General features: G+C 40.6%; 1 protein-coding gene across 1 annotated transcript in view; it reads left to right on the top strand.

The window, feature by feature from the left end:
* The window catches only part of mpped1 (metallophosphoesterase domain containing 1), a 96,753-nt gene that overhangs the window by 62,368 nt on the left and 7,991 nt on the right, over positions 1 to 26,394 (top strand). Inside the window, exon 5 of the mRNA XM_063501195.1 lies at positions 22,528 to 22,643. Within this exon, the coding sequence (XP_063357265.1) occupies positions 22,528 to 22,643 (116 nt within the window). The remainder of the gene's footprint in view (positions 1 to 22,527; positions 22,644 to 26,394) is intronic.

Genomic DNA, 26,394 nt, shown 5'->3' with positions numbered 1-26,394 from the left:
GCCTTTGAATGAAAACAAACGCTGTGGTGATAGTGATGTACACTGTTCTGATGGTATATATGTATCAATCTATCAATCGTTTGTTGTAAGATTCAGATAATTATTTTTTAAAAGCGAGACATTTTAAATGAGAATAAGAAAGAAAAGTATTTCTTTGTGCCCCCCTTTCTCTGTTAATGCCCTACCTGGCCCCCTGGCAACACTTCGCTAGACCCGCCCCTGCACAGTTACCAGCCGTCAGCTACTTAGAAAAGGATCCTGGTGTTATTTGTCTCTCAGAAACAGTTCATAACTTCCCTTCAACTCATCCATGTCACCTAAAAGGTAAACCTGTTTCTCCATCACCTGTTCAGCTCTGATGATTCAGTAAGGACATCTCCTGGTTTCATCTTCATGTTTCCCTCTCACCACATATCCAAACCGACATCATGACCAGCAGCTTTACAGCTGTGGCTCCAGCAAACATCAGCTGATACTAGAAAGTAATATTAAATAAATTCTAACAACAGCTGATCAAGCTTAAACGTGCTGCTGTTGTTTAGCACAACATCCGCTGGTTTCCTCTTTCTGGCGCAAAGTGGGCGATAAACAAACAAGAGAGAAAAGCCGATCAGCTGATCATTGATCAGTTTCATGATTGAAGTAGAAACAGGCGAGAGAGGGGGAGAGAATGAGAGAAGAAGAGGCAGCTGCAGACACAGAATAACTCCAGCTTTGTGTCTTTTTTTTTTCATTGTAGCTGAAGTTCGGGACAAACTGTGTTCCTTTTCACCTCAACACGAAACGCGTAATATTTTCTCTGAATGCGGGACGATTACGTTTTTACGGGACGGTTGGCAAATCTACTAACTAACCTTATGAATAAAATAAAGTTCACTATCAGTAACATCATAGCACCCACCCAGCTGTATAGAAACTCCGTCATGCTAGCTAGCACGCAGTACGAGTTATTGTAACTGACTGTAAAAAGTCAGCACCACGAAAATAAACTCCACCTAAACTTAGTTTATATCTGACCCAGATAGACTGCAGGTCATAACTTCTTACCTGAAGTTCAGTTCACCTGACACTCGGACCGGCGGCCGCCTCGGGTCTCTGCTCCTCCTGCCTCCCCTTTCCCTCATCCACCTGCTGGCCTCCACCACTTGCTAATGTTACTGAATCTGTGGAAGCTCCGCGATGCCACCACTAAACAGTTGAGTTATATTTTACACATTTGTCAGCATCACCTGTCATTGTTTATACCGTTACGGAAAAAAAAAACAAAAAAACAAACAAAAAAACATCGGCACATCAAAACGAAAAATCACCATCAGCCCACCGAGTCCAGCTATGGCTGCATATGTGTTTAGTAGTAATTTGTTTTTGTAGAGGGCTAGTAAAACAACCGTTTTCGAGGGCATTGCCATATTGGAATCCCGACTTCTCTGACGAGGCTAACCAGAACGCCGTTTACTCGAGTGTGACATTATTCCCAGGTCCTGATTTAACGTGGGATGGATTAAGGACTAAGGGAGGACTTGATGCTTGGCTGCATCCTGGACCAGTGATTTCTCTTGATATTGGTTTTAACATTAGAAAGGTTTGTTGAGTCGATTGATTTTACTGTGAGATACAGATGTGTCTCATCAGCAGTGTTGGGGAGTAATGGAATACATGCACTGCCGTTATTTAAAATACAAAATATGAGTAACTGTATTCCGTTACAGTTACCATTTAAAAAGGTGGTATTTAGAATACAGTTACTTTGTTGAAATAAAGGGATTACACGGCGGTCTTTTCCTGTTTCATATGTTAGGCTATGCCCTCTCTATTTTTGGTAATTCCACGCCGGTGGAAACCCAAACAAAGCACGCATTAAGAGACTCAAATGCCTGGGTCTCAATCTCATAATGACATGAAGAAATATATTTTTTAATGATTTGTGTTACAGGCATCGCCCTAAATAATGTAGCCTGATGGGCAGTGTAGTCCGTGCTGCAGGGAGAATGGACTGCCATACCCGTTATGTGTCTGTGAGCGAAGGAGGGAGAAAAAGGAAAAGTACGAGCTGTCACCGAGCAGAAACGGGAGCTGGAAGCATGTAAATATAATAATAACCACTGCAGCCAAGAAGAGAACCTGACGAGCCCAGCTGTAAGTAAGCTATTAAGACTCGACTGTACACCGTGTTCGTGTTTTCCTCCGAAACAATAAGTTCCGTTGGAGCAGCCTTTCAACGCCTCTCTCTGTCTCTCGCTAGCAAAGTTGACCCACACAACAAAGTAAAGCTAGTGTTCGGCTACGAGCCCGACACGAACCCGACGTATTAGCCAGAGGTCCCTTTACTACGGTTCGGAGCCGCGGACCTGTTTTATATACGTGCGGAATAGTTTTCTATACGAGATCACTGCAAAAAGTGCAGCCTTACCTAATGGGTAAGGCTGCACGTTGCAACACGTTGGATCTCGTGTTGTCTTTTGGCTTACCAATTTTTAATTTGGAAATAAGTGATGCAATCTTTTCCGACCACTGTCCATTAGTGTTTAATATACTTTTATCTCATTGCCATCTTAAACCTACATCCTCAACACGACGTTATCGTGTTTTTAAACCAACTTCCACAGAACAGTTTTCCACTGCCTTTGAAAGACTGTCGAATTCTTCTCTTGGTGATGGCATTGAGCAGATGGATTTGAATTTTAATAATAAACGTAAGACTATTCTTGATGAGATCGCCCCATTTAAATCAGTGCGATCAACAGCTTACTCAGACCCGTGGATAAACGACTCAACTCGATCAGCTAGGCGACAGTGCAGGAAGGCTGAACGAAAATGGAAAAAAGACAAGTTACAAGTCTCTTTCCTGCTGCTGAGAGAGAGCCTATCTAGATATCAAGTCATCGTAAAAGCCGAAAAATCTAAGTTTCTCGCAAGCATTATTGAGACCAACTCTAATAACCCCCGAACTCTTTTCTCAGTTATCGAATCGGTCTTGAATACCTCCCCCGCTTTCCATATAGATAGCTCCATTGAAACTTGCGATAGATTCTTGCAGTTTTTTATTAATAAGATAGAAAGGCTTCGATCTACACCTACCCTATCTCTGTATAATGTCTCATTAACATATACTCCCTCAACTGCTTTTGACCAGTTTGAGGCTGTATGTCTTAACCAGGTAGAAGAGCTTTGCAATAGCATAAAGACATCATCCTGCCCCTCAGATGGAGTCCCAACTCATTTTCTAAAAAAGATTATTAAGGTAGTCGGTCCTGACATTTTAATTATTTTTAATAGCAGTCTCAGCTCTGGAGTAGTACCAACTGGATACAAGCACGCTGTAGTGCAGCCAGTACTTAAAAAACCGAATCTTGATTCTTCTGTTCTTGCTAATTTTAGACCTGTCTCCAAGCTACCGTTTCTGTCAAAAATTCTAGAAAGGATTGTATTTGAGCAGCTACAATCCTTTCTAAACAGTCATAATATTTTTGAGAAGTTCCAGTCGGGCTTCAAAACCCACCACAGCACAGAAACTGCCCTCTTAAAAATATTTAATGATATTTTATTAATCACTGACTCAGGAGACCCAGCTGTGCTCCTGCTCCTAGACTTAACTACAGCCTTTGATACTGTCGACCACAGCATTCTGATCTCCCGTTTGGAGCAATGTGGTATCAAAGGTATCCCCTTGGAATGGTTTAGGTCGTACCTCTCCGAGAGGACTTTTTCCGTGAGCCTTGATGATTTTATTTCTTCCCCAGCTCCTTTTACTTGTGGTGTCCCGCAGGGCTCCGTATTAGGCCCAATTCTTTTTTCAATCTATATGTTGCCCCTAGGCCTAATCTTTAGGAAGCATAACATCTGCTTTCACTCATATGCCGATGACACCCAGATTTATCTTCGGTTTAATAGAAACACCTCCACACCCATGGAATCGTTAGTCAAATGTCTCGACGAAGTTAAAACCTGGATGGCCTCAAATTTTCTTACCTTCAACGAGGATAAAACAGAGGTAATTATTTTTGGACCAAGCTGTAATTTCAATGCCCCAGATTTGGACTTATGTAACCTAACATGTGCTGTTAAAACGCATGTAAAAAACCTGGGGGTTTTCTTGGATAGCAAACTTACATTTGAGAAACAAATTAATTCAGTTGTCCAGCGGTCCTTTTTTAAATTAAGGCTCCTATCCCAGGTGAGATCTTTTCTATCCTTTAGAAACTTGGAACGAGCAATTCATGCGTTTGTTTTATCTCAACTGGATTACTGCAATTCACTTTATGTGGGTGTCAGTCAGTCCAGCTTGGCCCGGCTCCAACTTGTACAGAATGCTGCCGCTCGCCTTTTGACTCGTGTGAAGAAACACCAACATATTACTCCGGTGCTTGCTTCCCTTCATTGGCTTCCAGTGCGTTTTAGAATTAAATTCAAAATCTTACTTTTAACTTATAAAGTGCTAAATGGCCAGGCACCGGACTATTTGTCTGACCTTGTGCAGCTGTATACGCCCTCTAGAGCCCTTCGATCAAGTGATCACCTACTCCTTACTTTACATAAGTCTAGGATGGTTCATAGAGGAGATCGGGCATTTGCGGTTGTGGCACCGAAAATGTGGAACGATCTACCTCTCCACATTAGAAAGGCCCCAACTGTTACTCTTTTTAAATCGCATCTTAAAACATATTTTTTTACTCTGGCTTTCGAAACTGTAGGAGAGTTACCAATTCTTTTATCCTAATCTTCTTTTAATTTTTATCTGTTGTTGTTGTTAATGTCACTGTTTAATTGTTATGTTGTACAGCACTTTGGTCAATGCCCTGTTGTTATTAAATGTGCTTTATAAATGAATAAATGAAATGAAATGAAAAATGTCCACCTACTGTTACTCATTTATATTAAGATTTACACATCTAGTAGGTATTGGTATGGCGAGTAACCTTCAGTAATAGTAATAAATCACACAGCAATAGGACATTCATTAGTTGTAAAAAAGCATGATAATATATTAAGTAATCCAAAGTATTCAGAATACTGTACTGTCATTGAGTAACGTAACAGAATACGTTACAAAATACATTTTGGGGCATGTATTCTGTAATCTGTAGTGGAATACATTTTAAAAGTAACCTTCCCAACACTGCTCATCTGCATAGCTGTGGCCCAGATGTAAGTCCTAGTGTAGACACCTGATGGAGTCCACAAGTTAGAGTAAGGAAGGCTGTGGTCATGAATAGAAACCAAAACTTCCTGACTGGTCAAAAATGACATAAACCATTACACAGCTGTCCCCGATATATTTCAACCCAGTGCTATAGACTCAGAGTTGTATGGTCTCCTGTATCAAACACTGCACTTCAGCCAAGCAGTACAAGAAGGATAGATCTATCAGCAGATCTATCAGCAGTCCTTACAATATCAGTAAGCACAGTTACCATACTGGAATGCTGTCTGAATGTTGTTCTGAAATGATTTAGTTATACAGGGTAACTTTGAAATCTAAAGTCAGTTTTCCTCTTACCTGTTCTTGCTTCTTATAGCCTGCTGTTTGGATTCCTGCTTTGTTTGAACCATCCTTCCTGATGTTGTTTTTTCTTTTTTATTGTTACTTACTTATTCTGAACATGTTACTTCATTGTAAAATAACGTAGACCAGGGGTCGACAACCCTGGGCACGCGTGCCACAGCTGGCACGCAAAGGGTTAACTGATAGCACGACCATAGCTGGACTGGCCATCGGCCGTGATTTTTCGGGGGTTTTTTGTAACGGCATAAACAATGAAAGGTGGTGGATTGGCCAGATGTTGGCAGATGTGTAAAAATAACTCAGTTGTTTGGTGGTGGCTATGGCGGAGCTTCCACAGAGGCCAGCAGGTGGATGAGGGAAAGGGGAGGCAGGAGGAGCAGAGACCCGAGGCGGCCGCCGGTCCGAGTGTCAGGTGAGAAGTTATGACCTGCAGTCTATCTGGGTCAGATATAAACCAAGTTTAGTTTATTTTCATTGTGCTGACTTTTTACAGTCAGTTACAATAACTCGTACTGCGTGCTAGCTAGCATGACGGAGTTTCTATACAGCTGGGTGGGTGCTATGATGTTACTGATAGTGAACTTTATTTTATTCATAAGGTTAGTTAGTAGATTTGCCAACCGTCCTGTAAAAAACTTAATTGTCCCGCATTCAGAGAAAATATTACGCGTTTTGTATTGAGCTGAAAAGGAACACAGTTTGTCCCGGACTTCAGCTACAATGAAAAAGACACAAAGCTGGATTTATTCTGTCTTTACGCTGCAGCTGTTTCTTCTTCTCTCATTCAATCATGAAACTGATCAATGATAAGCTGATCGGCTTTTCTCTCTTGTTTGTTTATCGCCCACTTTGCGCCAGAAAGAGGAAACCAGCGGATGACGCGCTAAACAACAGCAGCACGTTTAAGCTTGATCAGCTGTTGTTAGAATTTATTTAATATTAATTTCTAGTATCAGCTGATGTTTGCTGGAGCCACAGCTGTAAAGCTGCTGGTCATGATGTCGGTTTGGATATGTGGTGAGAGGGAAACATGAAGATGAAACCAGGAGATGTCCTTACTGAATCATCAGAGCTGAACAGGTGATGGAGAAACAGGTTTACCTTTTAGGTGACATGAATGAGTTGAAGGGAAGTTATGAACTGTATCTGAGAGACAAATAACACCAGGATCCTTTTCTAAGTAGCTGACAGCTGGTAACTGTGCAGGGGCGGGTCTAGCAAAGTGTTGCCAGGGGGCCAGGTAGGGCATTAACGGGGAAAGGGGGACACAAAGAAATACTTTTCTTTCTTATTCTCATTTAAAATGTTTTGCTTTTAATAAATAATTATCTGAATCTTACAACCAAAGTTTTTATCTGATATAAAATGTATAGAAATCATACATATATCAACAAGACTGTACATCACTGTCACAACAGTGTTTGCTTTCATTCAAAGGCTTTATGGCTTTAATACCTGGTGGGCCGGTCTCTAGTCAAAATGCCCGGGCTGATTTTTTGTCCCAGTCCAGCCCTGGGCACGACACGCAGTGAATTAATCTGAGAAGGTGCATTAAATAATAAACGGCCGGGCCAGCGGTGCACATCGCAGATTAGCTCACATAGACACATTAGTTGTGTCGCTTCTTAATGACGGTATCTTAGCTAACAACCCCAACTACCAGATTCAAATTGGCTAAAAATCACTTATCCTACTGGTGAGAGGGACGTTGCTAGCTGGCAGTTTTTTCAAGAGATGTTGAAATTTCCACATTCCGACACTTCAAATGCTTCAGGAGCTGTCCGCTCAGCACAGCATCAGCACCGTGGAAATACACGGATACATCCGAAGACTCGAGACTGATCAAACCAGAAAGCTTTAATGAGCAGCTGGATTTGTCTCGCATTAACTGGCTGAGTTAATGCCAGTTAATGCAACATCGAAATGCAGCTGTATATTGGCATATTGGCCCAGATTATTTTTCTTATCATTGTTGTGATAAGAACAATGATAAATAAATATAAATAGCATTTGCATTTTCTGTTGTACAGTTCATTTGCTGTTATGGATAAAAAGTGTCTTTTTTTGTTTCCAAATAGCTGATAACTATCGCTGATAGCTGCCAACATCTGCAAACAAATATGATTCTATAAAGTTCTTCTATATAGTGTGTAACTGTTCATATAGAGTGTTATTAAATTTATTGCTAATGCAATCATATGGCACACTGACTTCTGAGGAAATTTTAGATGGCACTCATCAGTAAGGTCGCCGACCCCTGATGTAGACTCTATCAATTATATTGACTGTTTAAAAAAATTTTAACCCTACTTTCCATTTTCATCCTTTTCTTCCATTACTGATTTCCATCTGGATCATTAACAGCTTTTTTAGACTTTTTTTTAACACTTGGCCTGCTTCTCCCCAAATAGCCACTGTTTTGCAATACTCGCTTTACAGTGACGGCACTCAAGTTAATCAAATGATCAATGGATAAATTAATAGTCGTTGGTTGAGCCCTCAATATATGTGTGTGCATGTTTGTGTAATTGAAAAATACTTTCTATGCACTACAGATAACAACTGTATTCCACTCACACATACATATGTGCAGTTGCAGTTCATCCCATAAACTGTGAGATAGTAGTTGGCATGTAACACTCACTGGGAATGTGTGCATCATCGTAGTATTTCTGTGTAATGGTGCTGATGGGTGTGAAAGCTGTGAGTGAACACAGCTGTGAGCAACACACAAGTGCACACACACACACACACCATTTGTGTGTGTCAAATGGACAGATGTCCCCACTCTCTGTCCCACAGATGGGCTCTGTGATGCCACAGTGTCCTTGTCCAGGATTCACAGGATGCTTGGACACACACAAGCAAACCAAACCCAACTGGGCCCACTGCTGACAGTGTGTGTTGCTAGTGTATCACTGGAAAGATGACTGTGTCTAGTATAACACTGTGTGCAGATCAGCACGCTGGCAGTCTTCTTATCCTTCTGCTGCTTTCTGCAGAGACCCCTGCTGCACTCACTGCTCACCTGCAATTACACCATCACACAGATCTGTCTTAAACGCCGAGATAGGTGATAATAAAATTATCCCCCCTCCCTTCCCCACACACAAAGAGCTAAGAGTGATAATATATGTGTGTGTGTGTGTGTGTGTGTGTGTGTGTGTGTGTGTGTGTGTGTGTGTGTGTGTGTGTGTGTGTGTGTGTGTGTGTGTGTGTGTGTGTGTTCTGTGACCTGCTGTGAGTTACATAAGTCATGCTGAGGGCCAACATGTCTCCAATCTGCCTCTCTGCAGAGAGGTTTACAGTGAGGACACACTCACCGCCACACAGGTGAAACTGAGGCCACAAAAAGGGCAGATTAAAGGAGCAGTGCAGCTAAAAAATCCAATATTCTTTAAACCAGCTGTACCTGAACCTCCAGGGTAATCAAACTCACTTTAAAAGACAAAATCAAAGTGAATGAGAGCCAACTTGTCAAGATTATTGATCAAATATCAAAATGTCAATATGAGGCTTTTTGACAGGTTTGTACCGAGATTCTTTGCCCATCCACATCAGATAACTTGAAAAAAAGGTTGAATCTGAAAAGTCACTACAAATAATTTGAGATCTCCCACAAATTTTAACTGCAGTCAGAATAAAATCCATTAGTTTACATGCATAAAGCTTGTTTATGGTCATCGCATTTGCGATCGCATCATGTTTTATAGATGACTATAGATGACACCTGCTGTAGTACCTGTCTGGTGACCCCCTGATTACACACTGACAACATTTGAACTGAACTGTTCAGATTTGGATAAATCACTCCATAAGTCATTAATGTTCACTCCAGTTCTCACATCTCAGCCTTTTCTTTGTGTTTCTTTTCTTTTAAAACGGCTTATTGAGAGCCACTTTTGCATTCAGAATATTTGTGACCGATCTTCAGCAAAGAGAAGATGGATCAACTGAGGGGATTTGTTTCTCAGGTCGATATTAGGCCTGAGCTGGATTATTTCCTGCTTCTTAGGGATTTTTATATACGGTTCAGTTTTTTAGGCCTGCCTCTTCCTTTTTGGTTCTCTAAAAATTTCCTCAAATTTTTAAAGAACAAACTGTGCACCATGTCAAGATGTGCCAAGTTTTCAGCTAATAGCACTTTCAGAATCACCTTGTTGGTGCAAAAATACAGTTTTGTGTCTGGCACACTGTGTTGTTTTTGGCATTTTTCAGAGATTCAGCTGAAGAAATGGGAACAAATGAAGTGCTTTTGGAACAGGCTGATAGTAATGATACAAGTTAAAATGGGTTCTATTCTAGGTTTTCTGCTGTGTGTAGACACAACACTGAGTCGAGTTTCAAGTGTGTCAGCGAACAAACAGAAACAAAAGTATTCCTTGGAAAATGGTCCGGCACAAACACTGGACTAGACATGAGTGGAAAAGCAGCCAATGTCCAAAGAAAAACTTTAAAAGACTTTTGGAAAGAATAGAGGACTATGGCTCAAGACCATTTATTGCAGCAGGTAAGATAAGTATAATAGGATATGTAATATCATATCATTCATGTTGGTAACAACCTATCCAGTCCTTGGCCGTGTGTTTAGGATGATTGTTTTACTGAAATGTCCTCCCTGGTTTCATCTTAACCCCTTCACGCATAGTGGTCACTACAGTGGACGGCTATGCAAAGGCTGTTTTCTTGTATTTGTGTTGATGGGATACTTGCACATAAACCACTGCAGTGGACACTGATGTGTCTTCATGTTTCTTAAGAAAAACAAATCCTGATTGAGGTTGTCATAATTCATGTATGAAAGGGTTAATCATCCTGGTAGATAGCAGCAGATTTTTATTAAGAATGTCTCTGTACATTTTTCCGTTCATTGTTCCTTCGATTAAATGAAGCGCGCGAGTGCTGTCTGCTGAAAAACAGAGCCACACCATGATGATTATGGCCCCAACAGAGCTCACTGGAACTTCCAGTATTTATTAAATTCTTTTGTAACCAATGGCATCAGTATGTTTTGTAACAATGAGGTTGTGGGAGAGCTCGCTGGTTGTACCCATCGTGACATGTTTCTTGCGTGACACCTTGGTAATGACACACCATTCATAGGCCATCAGTTGAACCAGCTGATATTAATTTGCACTAAGTAGCAGGAGTGCTTTCTAATTACTGATAGATTTCAGCTGGTGTCACGACTTTCTTTTCTTCAGGTGTTACGTGCTTATGAGCATCTCTGGTTTGATTTCTTTGTATGTCTGGATCAGATGGGTTGTTACCAACATCTGATGATGATGATTTCATGTCAGTAGTTCATTTAGAAATATGATGGTTCTCACTGTTTTCTCTCTAACAGTGCAGGCTCTTTGTGTAACAATGTAAAGCACCTTGACGTGACTGTCTGGCACTTTATAATAATTTAATCAACAACTGAATTAAATGGAATTAAATTTTATTCTGTTGAACTTTAAGGTAATTTTTTTGTTAAAGGCCATTTCCAGGATTGAATATATTGATATGAAAATTATAAGTTATCAGTCATGTTACATGGCATTTGCCAACAGGCTGCTTAGGCTTAGGCAGCAAGAGTCATTTGGCTGAGGTAATGATAGAGGAGAGATAAATAAAAATATTTTCTTTATGACAAAGTTGGACAAAGTTGTACATGTACAGATAATTTAGATAATTTCGTTGTGCATCTCACTGACAAAAAGGGGCCGTTTTGTTCTATTCTGTTCTAAGTTAACATTCTCCATAAGCAACTAATAATGTAAAAAATGCTTTTTTATTAGTTTAAGAACATTGAAAACATGCATCGGGACAATGAATATTGTCAGATTATACATAACAGCTATTATATGAAGCATTATATGGCCCACTGTGTGTGTGTGTGTGTGTGTGTGTGTGTGTGTGTGTGTGTGTGTGTGTGTGTGTGTGTGTGTGTGTGTGTGTTGGATGGAGTAAGGTGGTGTTAGTACACCACAACACACACTCTGACAGTGAGAAGGCTGCTGCAGGCGAGTCTCTGTCACATCTCTAATCCTCCTTATTGTCAGAGTCAGATATGCTCTGCCTTCTAGCGCTGTATTCCTCCCTCACTGCTTCTCTTCCTCTGTTCCTTCCCGGCTTTCCCTATCTCTTTCATCATGCCCTCATCTATTAACTAATGATTCCTGTTTTTTTCTCTTGATTTGTGTATTTTACCATCCTCTTTTTTGTCTCTCCCCCATCCTCTCATTCAGTGGCTCTTGTTCTCCTGCCCTGTTTCTGCCTCTCTGTGTTCCTGCTGTGAGGATCAAGCCACTATGGTGGTTGGACTGGCGTGTGTGCTGCTCATGATTAAATATCAAAGTCTGTCCACGAATGGGGGAATCGAATAGCGTGCGTCCACAGTGGTTTTGAGTCACGATAAATAATTAACGTGAAGAACTGTCTCTTTGCACCATATAAAACAACTTGTTCCCCCTCTGTGTCGTTCTAACTCGGCGTCCCGCTGGGCTGAGTGGGCCGAGCAAGTCAAACTCTTGCATGCTTGGCGTGTACCACCACAGGCTATGTGAACACTGAAGCACATGTGCAGATTTTGCCTCTGCGCACATGCCTGCTTATGTCCACGAGTGTCGCCATGTCTGTTGAGTTAAAACTGACTGAGTCAAATTAGCTTAAATAAGCACTGCTAATCCCATTGTGTGGGAGGAGAGAGGGGATGGTGAGTGAAAGCAGGCCTGGTGGAGCCTCTGCTTTTCGAAACACACAATACTGAATCTGTAGTCAAGAAAATGAGATTTTTTTCTAAATATTCTATTGTGTTTTGCTGCCTTCTTTGATTTCTTGACTTTGCTTTGCATTATCTTTTCTCTATCACTATTGTTGCCATTCTAGTAATTTAAGACTTACGTTTTTATATTACGTTTCCGTTCGATGTCTAATACAGTGTAAAGAACAGACGTATCATTAATTTTCCTGGTCCTCTAATTTCCAGTGAGAAGAAATCTTGCTTCAGCTTCATAAAGGCATTGTTTGATGGTTGGAACGGAAATACTTAACTGGCCTGTGCAAAGTCCAAGATCAGTATCTAACCCAACAATTGCTCTCTGGGATGAGTGGGTAAAAATTTTATAGGTGTGGAAAACTTTCCCAGAAGAGTGGATGCTGCTACAGCTGCAAAGGGAAAATCAGTTTAGAATGGGATGTCATAAAAGTTCCTGTGACTTTGAAGGTGGCTCAGTCCTTTTGTCTATGTCGTTAAAAGCTTGGGTTACAAATGTATGCAGGAATTCCTGGATTGTCTTTGTAAAGCATTTCCAGACATTTTGGAATGGCCTGTAATTCCTTATGCTAGCAGTCACGCGTTATAATAATTTTGCGTGTGGATCAATACCGCAGCCTTGTAGATGTAATAACTCACTCGGAGCTTTTGAGTTGGCTGTTCGATGTGGCAGGCTCGTCAAAAAATAATGAAATCCATAACAGACGTTTCTAATAGGTTTAACTTTTTCATGGCAGCACTCGCTCTGGCACGCAGCCGTCTCTCTCCTACAAATTGCATTCCCACACAGCTTAACTGAAGCACCAATTTTGAAGGGAACATTAAAGCCACCGGATTATGTTTTCTATCAACCTAATAAATACAGTTAGTTAATATATTTGGCACACTGCAGTTTTGCATATTATTGACCATATCTGTAACATGTTCACTGACATTTTTTTTCTAATCTGGCATAATGTTGCCGATCCTGCAGTGCAGTATCTAATTGTCAGGACACTGTCCATTGTACTAAAATGCCTGGAGTGCACCCTTAATTACTGCCACTGGAGGGGATAAACATTTAGGCAAATGTATGGCACGATCTGGTTCAGGTTCCTTTGTAAGCTTCTGGCCCTTTTACATAGTGTGTCTTTGTCGTGGCAGATGGCTGCCACTACCTGAACCGGGAAGTTTTTCCTTCCCACTGTTGCCAAATGTTTGCTCGTAGGGGGTCATCTAATCGTTGGGGTTTCCCTGTATTATTGTAGGGTCTTTGCCTTACGATGTAAAGTGGCTCGAAGTCACTGGTGTTGCGATCTGGAGCTATAAAGATAAAATTCAACTGAACTTAATTGACCTTTGTGCTAAACATTCTTTAAAATCACCGTTATGGTTTTGTTCTTATGATGCATTTGTATTTGTCATTATCACGTTTTTCCCGGTGGGTTTGTGCCTCATAAAAAATAAATCTTTCCCTTTCAGGGACCCTCATCATCAAGGTACTGAACTTTTAACACACTAATATTTCTGCAGTTAGCTTTACTGAAAAAAGTTCTGCGCACTGAGGGACTGCTCAGTAAGAGAAGGGATTCATTCTTGAACACAGAAGCAGGGTCATTACTGTTTCTTCATTATCTAATAAGCTGATAGGTAAATAAAACTCTCTGCAGCACATGTAGCCTCACCATGGCAGAGCCAAATGGAGTGTTCACAATAAGTTGCCCAACAGGTTCGGGGTGGCTGTAGCTCAGGAGGTAAAGCAGGTCGATCCCTGGCTCCTCCAGGCTGCATGTGAAGTCTGCATGTCAAGTATCCTTGGGCAAGATACTAACCCCAAGTTGCTCTCCGATGCATCCATCGGAGTGTGAATGTGTGTGAATGTAGTTAGAAAGCACTACGTATAAAGAAAGTGCTTGTGAGAATGGGTGTGATTGGGTGAATGTGGCATGTTGTATAGAGCGCTTTGAGTGCTCCGGGAGAGTAGAGAAGCGCTATATAAGAATCAGTCCAGTTTGTGGATTTAAATACAGCATGGCAGAAGACCACATGGTCTGCAAACATGACCTAAACTGGAGTGTTTAATTTTGGGGGCAAATATATATGTCTTATTTGAAAGTATTCCTAACCGCATCTTGTTCTCTGTCCATATTTACAATAATAATGGTCAGCATTTTTCATGACAATCTTACTTTTATGCAACCTTAGTTTAGAGAACTACTCTAGGTATTAGAGCAGGGCGATATGACCAAAAATATTTATCACAATATACATTTGAAAATTTGTGATAACAATATAACTGACGATATAATTGACACTAGACAAAACACTTTACAACTCCACAACTTTATTAGTGCAAAAAAAAAAACCCATCAATGTATTTTCACTTAACCCTGGAGAACCCATGGGGTCAAATTTGACCTCATGGTTTCCCTAGAAAACCAATGAGGTCGGCTCTGACCCCCTGGGTTCTCCAGGGTTAAACAAGCAGCTGTTTTTTATGTGCATTAAAGTTATATAAAAATTTAACAGTGCAAATGCAAATTCCTTGCTGACAGTTTAACAAAAAGGCATTTCCAGTGGAAACTGGCCGACATATCCTCAGCATAACCATGTATAATATCCACAAAACTTAAAAAGAGGTTATACACACACAATACGGTAATATTATGTTGAAGCACAGTACGTATCACTCCGCGAGGCTCCTGACTACGATAGCCGTAATGCTCCGACAATCCATCAAGCGGTGCAGCTTCGTAGCTTAGCAAAGTCGTACTCAAACATTTGACAGATTTTCGAGCGCCGTGTAGCACATAAAATCGTTTCAAGGTCAGTAAACACAACCAGAGTTCATACATAAGGCACACGGGATTATAAGGGGCACTGTCGACTTTCAGAAAAATCAAAGGATTGATTTTAAGTGTGCCGTATTTTCCAAAAAACACGGTAATAACGACGGCCCGCTAGCATGCTCTACCAAAAATAGTGCTTTGTTGTGTATCTGACGGACGAAAGCTAAACCAGTTCCACACCACTGAAGCTGCAGCATTTTTACAAACCAGTTCAGGTTCATCTGTTTCATTCAACGATCCGCTTACACCCTTCTCATTCTCCGTCGCCGCCATGCTTTTTCCGCCATGTGCGTATGAAAACAAAGGCACTGCGCATGCGCGTTTTACCCATATTCTATCGCCATATTTCATTTTCTTATTATACCAACATTATACCGGTATTACCATGAACAGTATGATATGGCCCAGCCCCACTAGGTATTATTAGCTAAGCTAACATTAGCTACTAACCTACTGTTAGCTACTCTGTTAGTGGTGTAAGGTGACAGTATGTGACATAAGTTAATAACTACGAAAGACACAGTCCTAAATATAACTAAAGGAATAAAAAAGGGTTTTACTTACCTTGCAGTCCTACAGCAGTAGCTATAATATGGGTTTGATTTTAAATGTATTGGTATAATCCATTGATTTATGCAAGCATGGATCTACGAGGCAAACAAAAAGGAGGCAAACAGTGGCTAAAGTTAGCAGTTGGCACCCAACTCCTTCTTTGTGTTTATCCAGGGACAAAATAGAAAGTAGGCAGCAGGCTGCTTATTATTATTATCATCATCATCATCATCATCATCATCAGTATTATCATTATTTATGCTTATTACACAGAAACTACCACAGGTAACTGAGTGGTAATAACTTGGAAATTACCACATTATTACATTCTTGTTTTTTCCTAGTTACCCTGCTATTACCCCTTTATTACCAAGCTCTATTTCCACATTGTTACCCCCAGTTTTGGGGCCCTTATTATCCAATTACATACATTTCAGCATAATATTACTCAATTGTAACCACTGTTGCTTCCATGATATTAGTTGGTAATTGCATAAATTGCATAAATGGTAACTTAGAGATTACCACCTTATTACCCTCTTGTTTCCCTCTTGTTACCCTACTATTACTCCTTTATTACCGAGCTGTAGCAGAAAGTGCTACCGGAAGTTGAAGTTAGGGTTCACACAGGGTCACCAAACCTGGACAACAGGGCATTGGAAAAATATTGCCTGTTCTTCTGAGTCTTGATTTCTGCTGCAACATTTAGATGATAAGGTCAGAACCACCCTGGATTGTATCAGCAGTCCAGGCTGCTGCTGGTGGTGTAACGCTGTGGGGGATATTATCTTGGCACACTCTGAGCCCCTCAGTACCAGCTGAGCATTGTGTAAATGCCACAGTCTATCTAGTCAAAAGTAAGAGATGTTGTAGTGTCAACAAAGATTTGACAGATTTAGTGTCTTCTAACTAATCAAACTGTATATTGCATTTTAAAAATTTTGTATTAATACATTTTTGTTGCATCTAGCAGTCATTAGGTGTAAAAACTGAGTTACATCAATGCCATATGTAAGAAGTACTTTGTGTGGTGCAGCCAGTGTTAATTTACCTGCAGGTGGTCTCACCTGCCAGATGATTTAGAAGAGACTTTGCAATCAACCTCTGCGAGAGCTGTTAAGTCTCATAGGATCATGTGCGCCCCTCTGCTCACTTCTTCCCCAGCAAGGTTTCCTTATGAATATTGCAAGCACGTGCAAACAGATAGATGTCAGGCAGAGGAAGTTTGAAATAAAATCATAATTTTTAAGGCATGAATGCATTTACAAGTATGGAGAAACCTGGGTCTGTGTGTGTGTGTGTGTGTGTGTGTGTGTGTGTGTGTGTGTGTGTGTGTGTGTGTGTGTGTGTGTGTGTGTGTGTGTGTGTGTGTGTGCACACCGCTGTGGCCCAACCTAACCTGCCTGCAAGGCTGTTATTAGGGTTGTTAAGTCATGAGTAGTTAATTAAATCTAGCAGAGGTGATCACAGTTGGGTGTTTTCACTGTGTCAGTGCATGTAATGATTAGCACAGGGCCTGTGTTAAACATTAGGATGGACCTCGTTAATCTTCTGTAATTCTTACTTCCTCTTTGTACACTTTAAAAACACAGCACTTACTTCAACATCCCCTTTTTCATCTTTTGCTTTTCAACACTTCTATTGTGACTAGTGTGCATGTGTTTTTAGCAGTTTTTTCTACCATCACACCTGGATTTGTTTTTTCACCTGAGTGTTACTACGTAGTAGCATTTTGATACACTAAGTGAGAAATATTAATTTGATATTTATAGAGGATTATGACACGGCTGTGCAGTTCCATTCAGCCAATGTTATAACATTTGTTCCTTTCCATATTCCACAGTCATAATGTCAGAGGGAGAGCTCTGTTACTAACTGCTTGGCTAACATCGGTGTACGATAGTTGAAGGGAACAAGTACAATGAGGGCTTTAATGAAGCAAGTGAGCTTTCCGATCATTACATCTGTAAAGATATTTGCATCAGAGCTGCCACAGCACTTAAAAAATGTACAATGAATGAAAAATGTAAGGATGTATAGGAGTATCAGGGGGGCAGTTGTAGACCAGCAAGCATCCAGGCGTGTGATACACCGGCAGAAAACCAAAGTTACTGTTGCTCTGTAACTGTTAAAAATCTAAATATGCAAATATCTTTGGCCAGATCACAATAATCATAACCAACCTGGCAAGGGCCAGCTTTTGATACTTAAAAATGCGCTGACCTATGGCCAGATTTCTGTTTTAAATTAAAGTTGGATGCACAGTCCTACTTCCTCCTGACCTGTCTCCAAACCCTGTTTCTCTCTCTTCCCTGCTGGACCTCAGAATAACTCCACTGTTGATGTGCTTTTCAAAAATTCCCTCTCAACATGGCCTCACAGAGAGCAGACTGCTCTCCTGGCAGCAGGTCGTTTCCCTCGCTAACGAGGTGAGTGAGGAGGAGAAATGAGGAGAGAGAGACACACATTCACAGAGAGATGGAGTAATATGTCAAGAGGAGAAAGAGGAGAGGAGGAGAAACGGGCACAGATACATGATGAGATGAAGAAGAGAGAGAATGAGGTAGAAGAGGCATTCAATGATTCATGGACTCACTCGGGTGATATCTGAGGCCCCTCTGTTATACAGACATGCACAAATATATACACTGACAGTGTTAAACACATGCATGAAAACCCAAGTGAAAATAGGTCTGCAAAAATGCATTCAAGTTTGACTTTTCCTCTTGTCCTTAAGAGAGGTGAAGCCAGCAGCTCTGAACGTTTGTGTGAGTGTGAGAAATGAAAGTAATGGTTTCATAGCTGTTGTGTTTTTCCCCCTGCGCAGCCTGAAGATGTGCCTGGGGACTGAGTTCTGTAGCACAAACATCTGTTTTCTCCTCTTTTTTTCTCTTGTAAAAGCCATAACAAACAGCAGCCCAGCACGTTAACAGAATCTTTAACACGCTCCCCCTTCGCCCGCACGCCTGATTCTACTCCTGTAACTTAACACAAATCACCTGTATCATTGTAATCTCTTACCTGATAAAAAACATCATTTTAGAGCAGGGATATTATCAGTGGAATTACATTTAGTTATTCCCGGGTTTGCTCAGCAAACACAGGAGTGGTTCTCTCCTAGAAAGAAGATACGGTCAATTCCTCGCGGGAGATAATCTCTTTTTAGTAACTGTGACGCCTACAATCGGCACGGACACGTTTTCCTGGCACCGTGGACACTATGAGGAGGTTTGCTGGTAAAATGAGATATAACTGTTTGAAAGAGAGTGACACCTTCCCATACAGAATGATTGATGGTACCAAATTAAAACAAGCTCCAGTGCTTTAGCAAAGATACTATAATCCTTCGTTGACAAAATGATAGACTAGACCATCAGTGTTTTAGGGACTTTATGACGAATTTGAGATAATGATTTTTTTTCCCTTCGAAATTTTGCAGCCTTTTGAAAGTCTTGTTATAAGTTTTTATTCCACCAAACTATGTTTCAAAAAGTTCTGACAGGTGCTCAGTGATCAATCATCAGTTCCTTCTGCTTTCTTTAAAACGTCATACGAGCCCAAAGATGCAGAAAACTAGAAATGATATATTTTTCTAACCATATTGCAAAGCATAGAGTCAGTTTCAGCATTAATTCTTTTCCTTGCAGTTAAAAAAAATAAGTAGAAAACTGACTAAATTCCACATCAAGTTACAACAGTTGATGGCATAATCACATGGCTTTCACCCAGAGGAGACTTTTCCTTCATCTTCATCAGGGCAGTCACGGAGGTCTAAAGACCTGCTGGGTTTCAGGCAGAGACCACCGAGGGAAAAGTGAATATTCTCCAATAAGTTGCGATTGATTGCTGCAGGTCACAGGCAGTTGCCTTGACATCAATTGCAAAAATGTTAACAACACCATTTAACCCCCATGTATTTCACTGTTGCTTAGTGCAACAAAAGTCTCCTTGCTAACAGAATTCTAGAGTTGCCCTTATTTATTTGGATGAAGCATTTTTTCTGCAAACACTGATCAACTACCCACTTAGTACCAGTGAAACTGTGACGAGTGTCCTGCAAATCAGAAATGGAGAATGTGGACTTTTAAAGTAAAATTTGCACCTTTTGGAAGATGCTGCATTCAGCAGTGAGGCACAGCGTTGGTGCCCTGGTGCAACAACACTAGTAGGGTACACTTGGCTATGGTCTCACATGATACCCTGCACTAAAATCTGTGCCCAGTACATTAAAATGTGATGCTCAAACAGTGTTTATCCTTAACTACAGTGGCAAAATGGAAGAAAAACTAATGATGCATCTAAACTTAAGCTTTCCCTCCATTACAGAGACAGAAACAACAGATCTAGGTGTAACAATGAAATAAAACATAACCTTCTGAGCAATAACGCCGTCTTATTCTTTGCCTTTGAATCAAGTGAGCAGGTGGATGAAACTCGTTCCATCTGTTTGCTTCTCATCCACACACATTTACTCTGTCTGGCTTCCACTGACTTTCAGTCGTCTTCTCTCCAGTGCATACCTCCACCTCTCGTGGCTCTCATCAGCTTCCTACTCTCACTACAGACTCTCTACAGTCTGCAAACATCATAAAATGTACTTTTTTTTAATAAAACAAGCAAAATGGTTGGTTTGAGCGTTTATGTGTCAATCCAAGCATCTCACCACTTGTTATCAGTGTCTTCATGTATTTTCCTCTTTGCTTATCTATCGCTGTTAAGCTGAATCACCACGTGCTGGTCATTAACACAAGGGGTGTCTTTCGTCTTCTCCTTTACTCTCTCTTTATCCCTCACAGAGAGAATCGGCAGCATCAATCGTATAGCTGAGCTCATCTGTTTTAATTGAGACATCTATGTTAAGATCAACATGAATATTAAATTCCACAGGCTCTATTAATATGCTAAGGCCAGTCCAAGTGTTTTAATATTCACCATGTAAATTATTGAGCTTGTGTTCATGGGCAGTGTTGGATCATTCGTCAGAAATGTTTAGTCTCTGATCTTCAAGAAGTAATGGAATTTTAATCGCACGCACTCAAGCTGAAACAGGAGGTGATTTTCCATGATGCACTGTCGCATCTGCTTGACCAGCCGTCCCCGCATTGTTGACCTCCAAGTTGCCATTTTTAGCTTTATTAATTAGAGGGAAAGGTGGAAAACATTCATTGTGACAGATATTTCTTCCTATCTTCAGTCCTGTCTTTCTGTCTTTGAAGTTCCTAACCATGTAAGACACCCGCCCACACACACATCGGCACACACCGGAAATTATTCCGAAAAATCCTCATCTGATGTTTCACTGAGCACAGACGTGTCGGCAGTGGCCGCAGCGATAAAGTTGGTGTTTTGAGTGACTGCACTCAGCAATTTATAAAAAGTTGGTTGCATGGCAGCAGCCGAGGACGTTGTCGCCTGCGGTTGCACACATGTACACAAGCGTGCAGCGTGTTGTCGAGGAAGATGGATCGGAGTACAGATTGTAAGTGACATGTTAATTTCTTCTGCATCACTCACGGCCAAGGCGTCCGCTATCAAAGTAAAGGGACACGAGCCCCAGCCATCAAGGCTTTCCTCTTCTTTTTTCCCTTGTCTTCTCGTCCTGGTGCATTCCAGGCTTGATTGTGCGCAAGGAGATGTTTAATATATCTTTCTACTCACCCATCTCCCTCAAAACCATTTGATTTATCCCTTTGCTCTACATCCTATTACTGCTTTCATGTCCCAAAGGTCAAACCGCATGTTTAGCGACTGAAAGCAAGCATGGTCGGGCATCACTATTACAAGGTTACACATATCAGAGCATCATTAAACATTGTTAAGGAATAATGGGTCAGCATCGTGTGTCAACTTTGATGTTCTCCATACATTTTTGTGAGATATTCTTAAAGTTGGAGACAGCTTCCAGAGGTCGGGCCACAAATGTACTACCAGTGCCAAAAGTTACATAGATCAGAAAAACTCCACTTAGACTGTCATCATGAAGAAGCTTCAACACAACAAATTTCACAAGTTTACTGTATATGTTGTTTTGCAATATAACTCACTCTCATTTTGTAGCACTTAGTTGTTCAACGTGCTCTTTATCCACGATGCAGAAACAGTTTGGTCATATTACAAAAATATGTGTTTTCTTTTGCATTTTTTAAAATCTTGCTTTGATGTGTTTCCCTCTTTATTAACTTTCAGTGTTCATCTCTGACTATAAAGCAGATATTAAATGATAGAAATGAGCTCTGCTCATATAACTCAGGGTGTTTCACCATGATTAGTTCTTCATTTGTGATTTGCATGCACTGAGGAGTGACAGATACAAAATACACATAAATAAAATACAGCGGTCATACAAACAGGTGAAACAAAGGAAATGCAGTGCTGTGAGGTGCTTATGTGCTGGGACGGGGACAGCAGCTCCGCTTTATTTTTTGGGTCCTTTAAATTAAACTGTGAGAATGAATTCTACAACAAACGATCAGCCAGCGGCATTATTGAGGTCAGGGTAAGGGTAAATGGACTTGTTCTTAGCGCTTTTCTACTCCTTTTGAGCACTCAAAGCACTTTACACAACCTCATTCAAGCATGCAGTTTTTGCTATGCTGCCCTTCACACACACTCATACTCCGATGGATATCTTCCCCAAGGATATTTGGCATGTAGGCTGGAGCAGCCAGGGATCGAACTCATCGATTTTATTATGTAGAATTTAGACTGACCGAGTTCTGATTTACACCCGGTAATAAAAAGAAAGGTCCTGTGTTTAGTGCAATTCTCAACTCCAGTGTTCAGTGTTGTTAATGTAAAACTGGAGAAGTAGAAGGTTTGCGACACCTGATGGACGCTGTAAGACAAAGCATGATGTCTCTGTTTTCTCTTGTGTGTGTATGCAGGCAACCCTGGTACTATGGCTGGGGCTTCAACCTGCCGCGAGGTCAAGCTCTGCTGGATAAGTGGAACCAGATCCCAGACAACACAGACATTCTGGTCACACACTGCCCTCCACTGGGTGAGACACATATTACAACTGACACACACACACACACACACACACACACACACACACACACACACGTGCATAGATATTCAATTTGAAACACTGTTACTGACATACATTTTTAGTTGCAATTATTTGGTAGTGGAATCATTTAGATATACAGTATTTCCTGATTTCTTTTTTTTTCCTCTTTTTTTTGTCAAATTTACATGTTTCAGATCATCAAATACATTTTTCTATTCTATCTATAAGGATAACACAGGTAATTACAATATGAAGTTATTAAATGATGACTGTGAAAACCTGCTGCATAGCCCAAGTGCCCTTGAGCACCAGTTGGCCTGGCATTCTCCTTCAGAATTTCCCTGGTACAATTTATGCAAGCACAATTCAGAGTTCCACCAATTACAGCAAGTTGTCGATGCAGCCCCAGACCACCATCATCACCACCTTGTTTTGGGTTTGTTGTACTTTTTGTCTCGTCAGTCAACAGAATATATTCCTAAAACCTGTTAGGATACTTGTTCATGTTGCAGCAGTGCAGCATGGGCAGTAAGAGTGAGCTACGTGAACGTCTATAGGAAGTTTATATTCAAGACATAAAGACAAAGTGTGAGTGTTTATGTCTGTTTTATGTCTACCACACAGATCAAATTCACCTTCAGTGACTACAAGTCAAAGGTTCAAATCCACACTTGTTTACATTCAGTTATCTTGTAGCTTATACTTTTTTCTTTCGTTGCTTGTGTGTCACGTGTAAATTAAAGGTTCCATTTAATACAGCACATGTTTAATTCCCCATTGCAGTCGATCTGGCTTGTGTAAATAATGTAATTTATGCCTGATTCATAGACATGGACACTAGAGTAAATCCAGCAGAAAACATATTTTAATTACCCGAAGTTAACCTGTCTACTTCATTTGAGCAGCCCTCCCTTAAATACATATGCAACGAGGAGAGAGGTGCACTCAGAACACTGAGACAAAGCACACACAGATGGTTCGATAAATACACCACATGTGTTTGGAACAGAATGCGTCACATCTGTGCGTGGAGAGACTGGCGCAAAAACTCACCTAATCTTTTATTTATTTTTCCATTTATTGTTAACTTTCAGTTCAAAAGAGAGGAGGAACCAAACACGGCATAATCTCGGCTTGTTGGAAGGAGAAAAACTGAGCTTTGCTGTGTGAAATTTCATAAAGTAGGCAGACCAACAAAACATGAGGAGAGAGATAGCATGGAACCAGAAAAACATACAAAAATTAGATATTTAGGTGGAAAACACAACTGACTGAAATCATGAAGAACAAGACGAGACTATGTCATCGTGTCAGTTCAGAGGCCACGCCCTTTGTAAGCCAGCCCATATGGAAAAGAAAGAGACAAAACTTATAAAAGACTTGCATCAGATTTGGCTTGCTTCATATAGTGAATCATATCAGGCTTATATGATTTACTCATGAAAGTGGCCACTTTCTCATTACTTTCATATATTGTTTTAGGAAGTATCCAAAACATACAAGTTTCATTTATATAATTTTTCAAGGGATCTTATATCTGTTTTCACTCTTGTATGCTTTTCATACAAGTTTCACACAAGACAGATACAAACTTTATAAGATTTATATATATCTTTTCCATATGGGAGGGGCCATTCCATGGCGCAACATGTTTTGTTTACAGGGGCGGAGCCATAAACATCTATCTATCTGTGCTTTTTACTTGATGTTGATATGATCGTCTGACATATCAGACTGAAAGAAGGCCAGGTAAATTAAACTGACTGACTAAGCTACATACTTTCAGCCTCCACAGATCTGGTTTTCGATGGCTGAGCCTGGTGCTGTTAGAGGTTTCTTCCTGTTAAAGGGGAGTTCTTCCTTCCACTATTGCCAAGTGCTGCTTATCAGGATCATCTGATCTGCTTTTTCTCTCTAATTTACTTTTCTATATAAAATGCCTTAAGGCAAGTGCTTTTGTGAAGTGTTGCTATTCAATAAATTTAAAAAAATGAATGAGATATTTGGGGTAGTAGTGAGACAGGAGGCGCATGTGTTTGTGCTGTGTTGGTTATAGATTTGTAGATGTGGAGCAGCAGATTTTTGCCCGCTTTCTCAGATTATTCTGGTCAGCTCAGATCGCTCACACTTACAAACCTTCTATTATTATTGATAAAAAAGTATTTACTATATTAGCTATTACCCAGTAATTTCAAAAGATATTAGAGGTCACAATAAATCTATACACAGAATAATGGCACAGTAACTAAAATTTAAATTTAAGCAAAAAAAAAGTAAAATAAACCAATAATAGAAAATAATAAACAAAGTTCAGGGCTTCTGAACTACACTTCATTTTTGGTAGAAAACGAATTATGAGGCACCGTTCAAGCCCAACTCTGTGTCTTGAAAAAAACAAAAACAGAGTTACATGGATTTGGAGACACACACGTGGATGCTATGAAGCTGTATGTATTAAAAAGCAGCAAACAAAACTTTAGCTTCTGATGACATTTTGACAAATCAGGCTACATTTACTGATGAGTCTATTTATAAGCCTCTCATTCAGCTCCATCAGAACACGGCAGTGCCCGTTATTGTTTGGGGGGGTTTTTGCATTGAGAAACTGAAATGGACTCAGTCTCATTGCTCTTGTGTCAGACCTCAGCTGCCTGTAAGTGTTCACAGAGCAGTTGAAGCAGACATCATTGCACACAGTCACAGTTATTTTGGGCGTGCTGCAGTCTGCAGCCACTGTTTTCCATAATGTGACTATGACATTACAGAAAGGCCTGTGTGCCTCTGACAAATCAAACTCATACAGTGTATTTGAAGCTGAAATGTGGAACATGTCGGGTATTAAGATTAAAAAAGCTAACTGTGCTTTTTTCTTTTTTTCATAAACGAGCGGCTTTGAGGTTTTCTGTGAGCAGTGTGAAAGCGTGTCACATGCTCGACACATGAAATTTGACCTCGGTGGTCCTTGTAGAGACACTACAGAAAACCATACAGTCTGTACATGCAGACATTTATCCACAGCTTTTGTAGACGTGCACACACGCACAGCTCGAGCATGCTCTGTCAATGGTTCATTTACCTTTCAAATGAAAGAGAGCAGTGGAAAGAGCCCTGATGAATCATTGTTGGATTGAGTGGATGCATAAAAGGTGAAAGTAATCACAGCGATGACTCACACAGATCAGTCAGCTCATCTTGCGCTGCCTGAGAGCACACTTTACCTGTACAGGAGATCATTAGCCTTCTTAGTAATCACTTTTCAGCTCATACACACTTGTTTTCATCCTCTTACACACCAGTGTTGCAGCAGTCTGAATAAACACAGATGCTAGCTCACAAGCTGACTGACATCCTGTGCAGGCATTGCAAATATGGCTAAACACACACTCCTTTCTCTCCTGCACACACACTTTCACACCTCATCTCCTGCTGCAGCTGTGGTGTTCAGATGAGTGTGTGTGATTGATTTCCTTGTCTGCGTCTCGGCTGCGAACACGGCCATTTATTTTCCATTCAGCTTAGCCAAGTGTCTCCAGCTATCTGCTCATAAGCCACAGGCATATGGAGCAGCTACAGCAGGCTACTAATGCATGACACACACACACACACACACACACACACACACACATACTCGGAGCAAGACTTGGAGGGAATGACATGAAAAAAAAAGTCGTATGGAAAAAGGGAAAGGAACACAAACGCGGACGCTACAGTATTTTCAAATTGTTTTTAATAAGACGAA

Source organism: Pelmatolapia mariae, linkage group LG17 (genome assembly GCF_036321145.2).
Source record: "Pelmatolapia mariae isolate MD_Pm_ZW linkage group LG17, Pm_UMD_F_2, whole genome shotgun sequence".
Classification (NCBI taxonomy): Eukaryota; Metazoa; Chordata; class Actinopteri; order Cichliformes; family Cichlidae; genus Pelmatolapia; species Pelmatolapia mariae.
The sequence above is the reverse complement of the archived record's forward strand: the minus strand, read 5'-3'. Positions and strand labels throughout refer to the sequence as shown.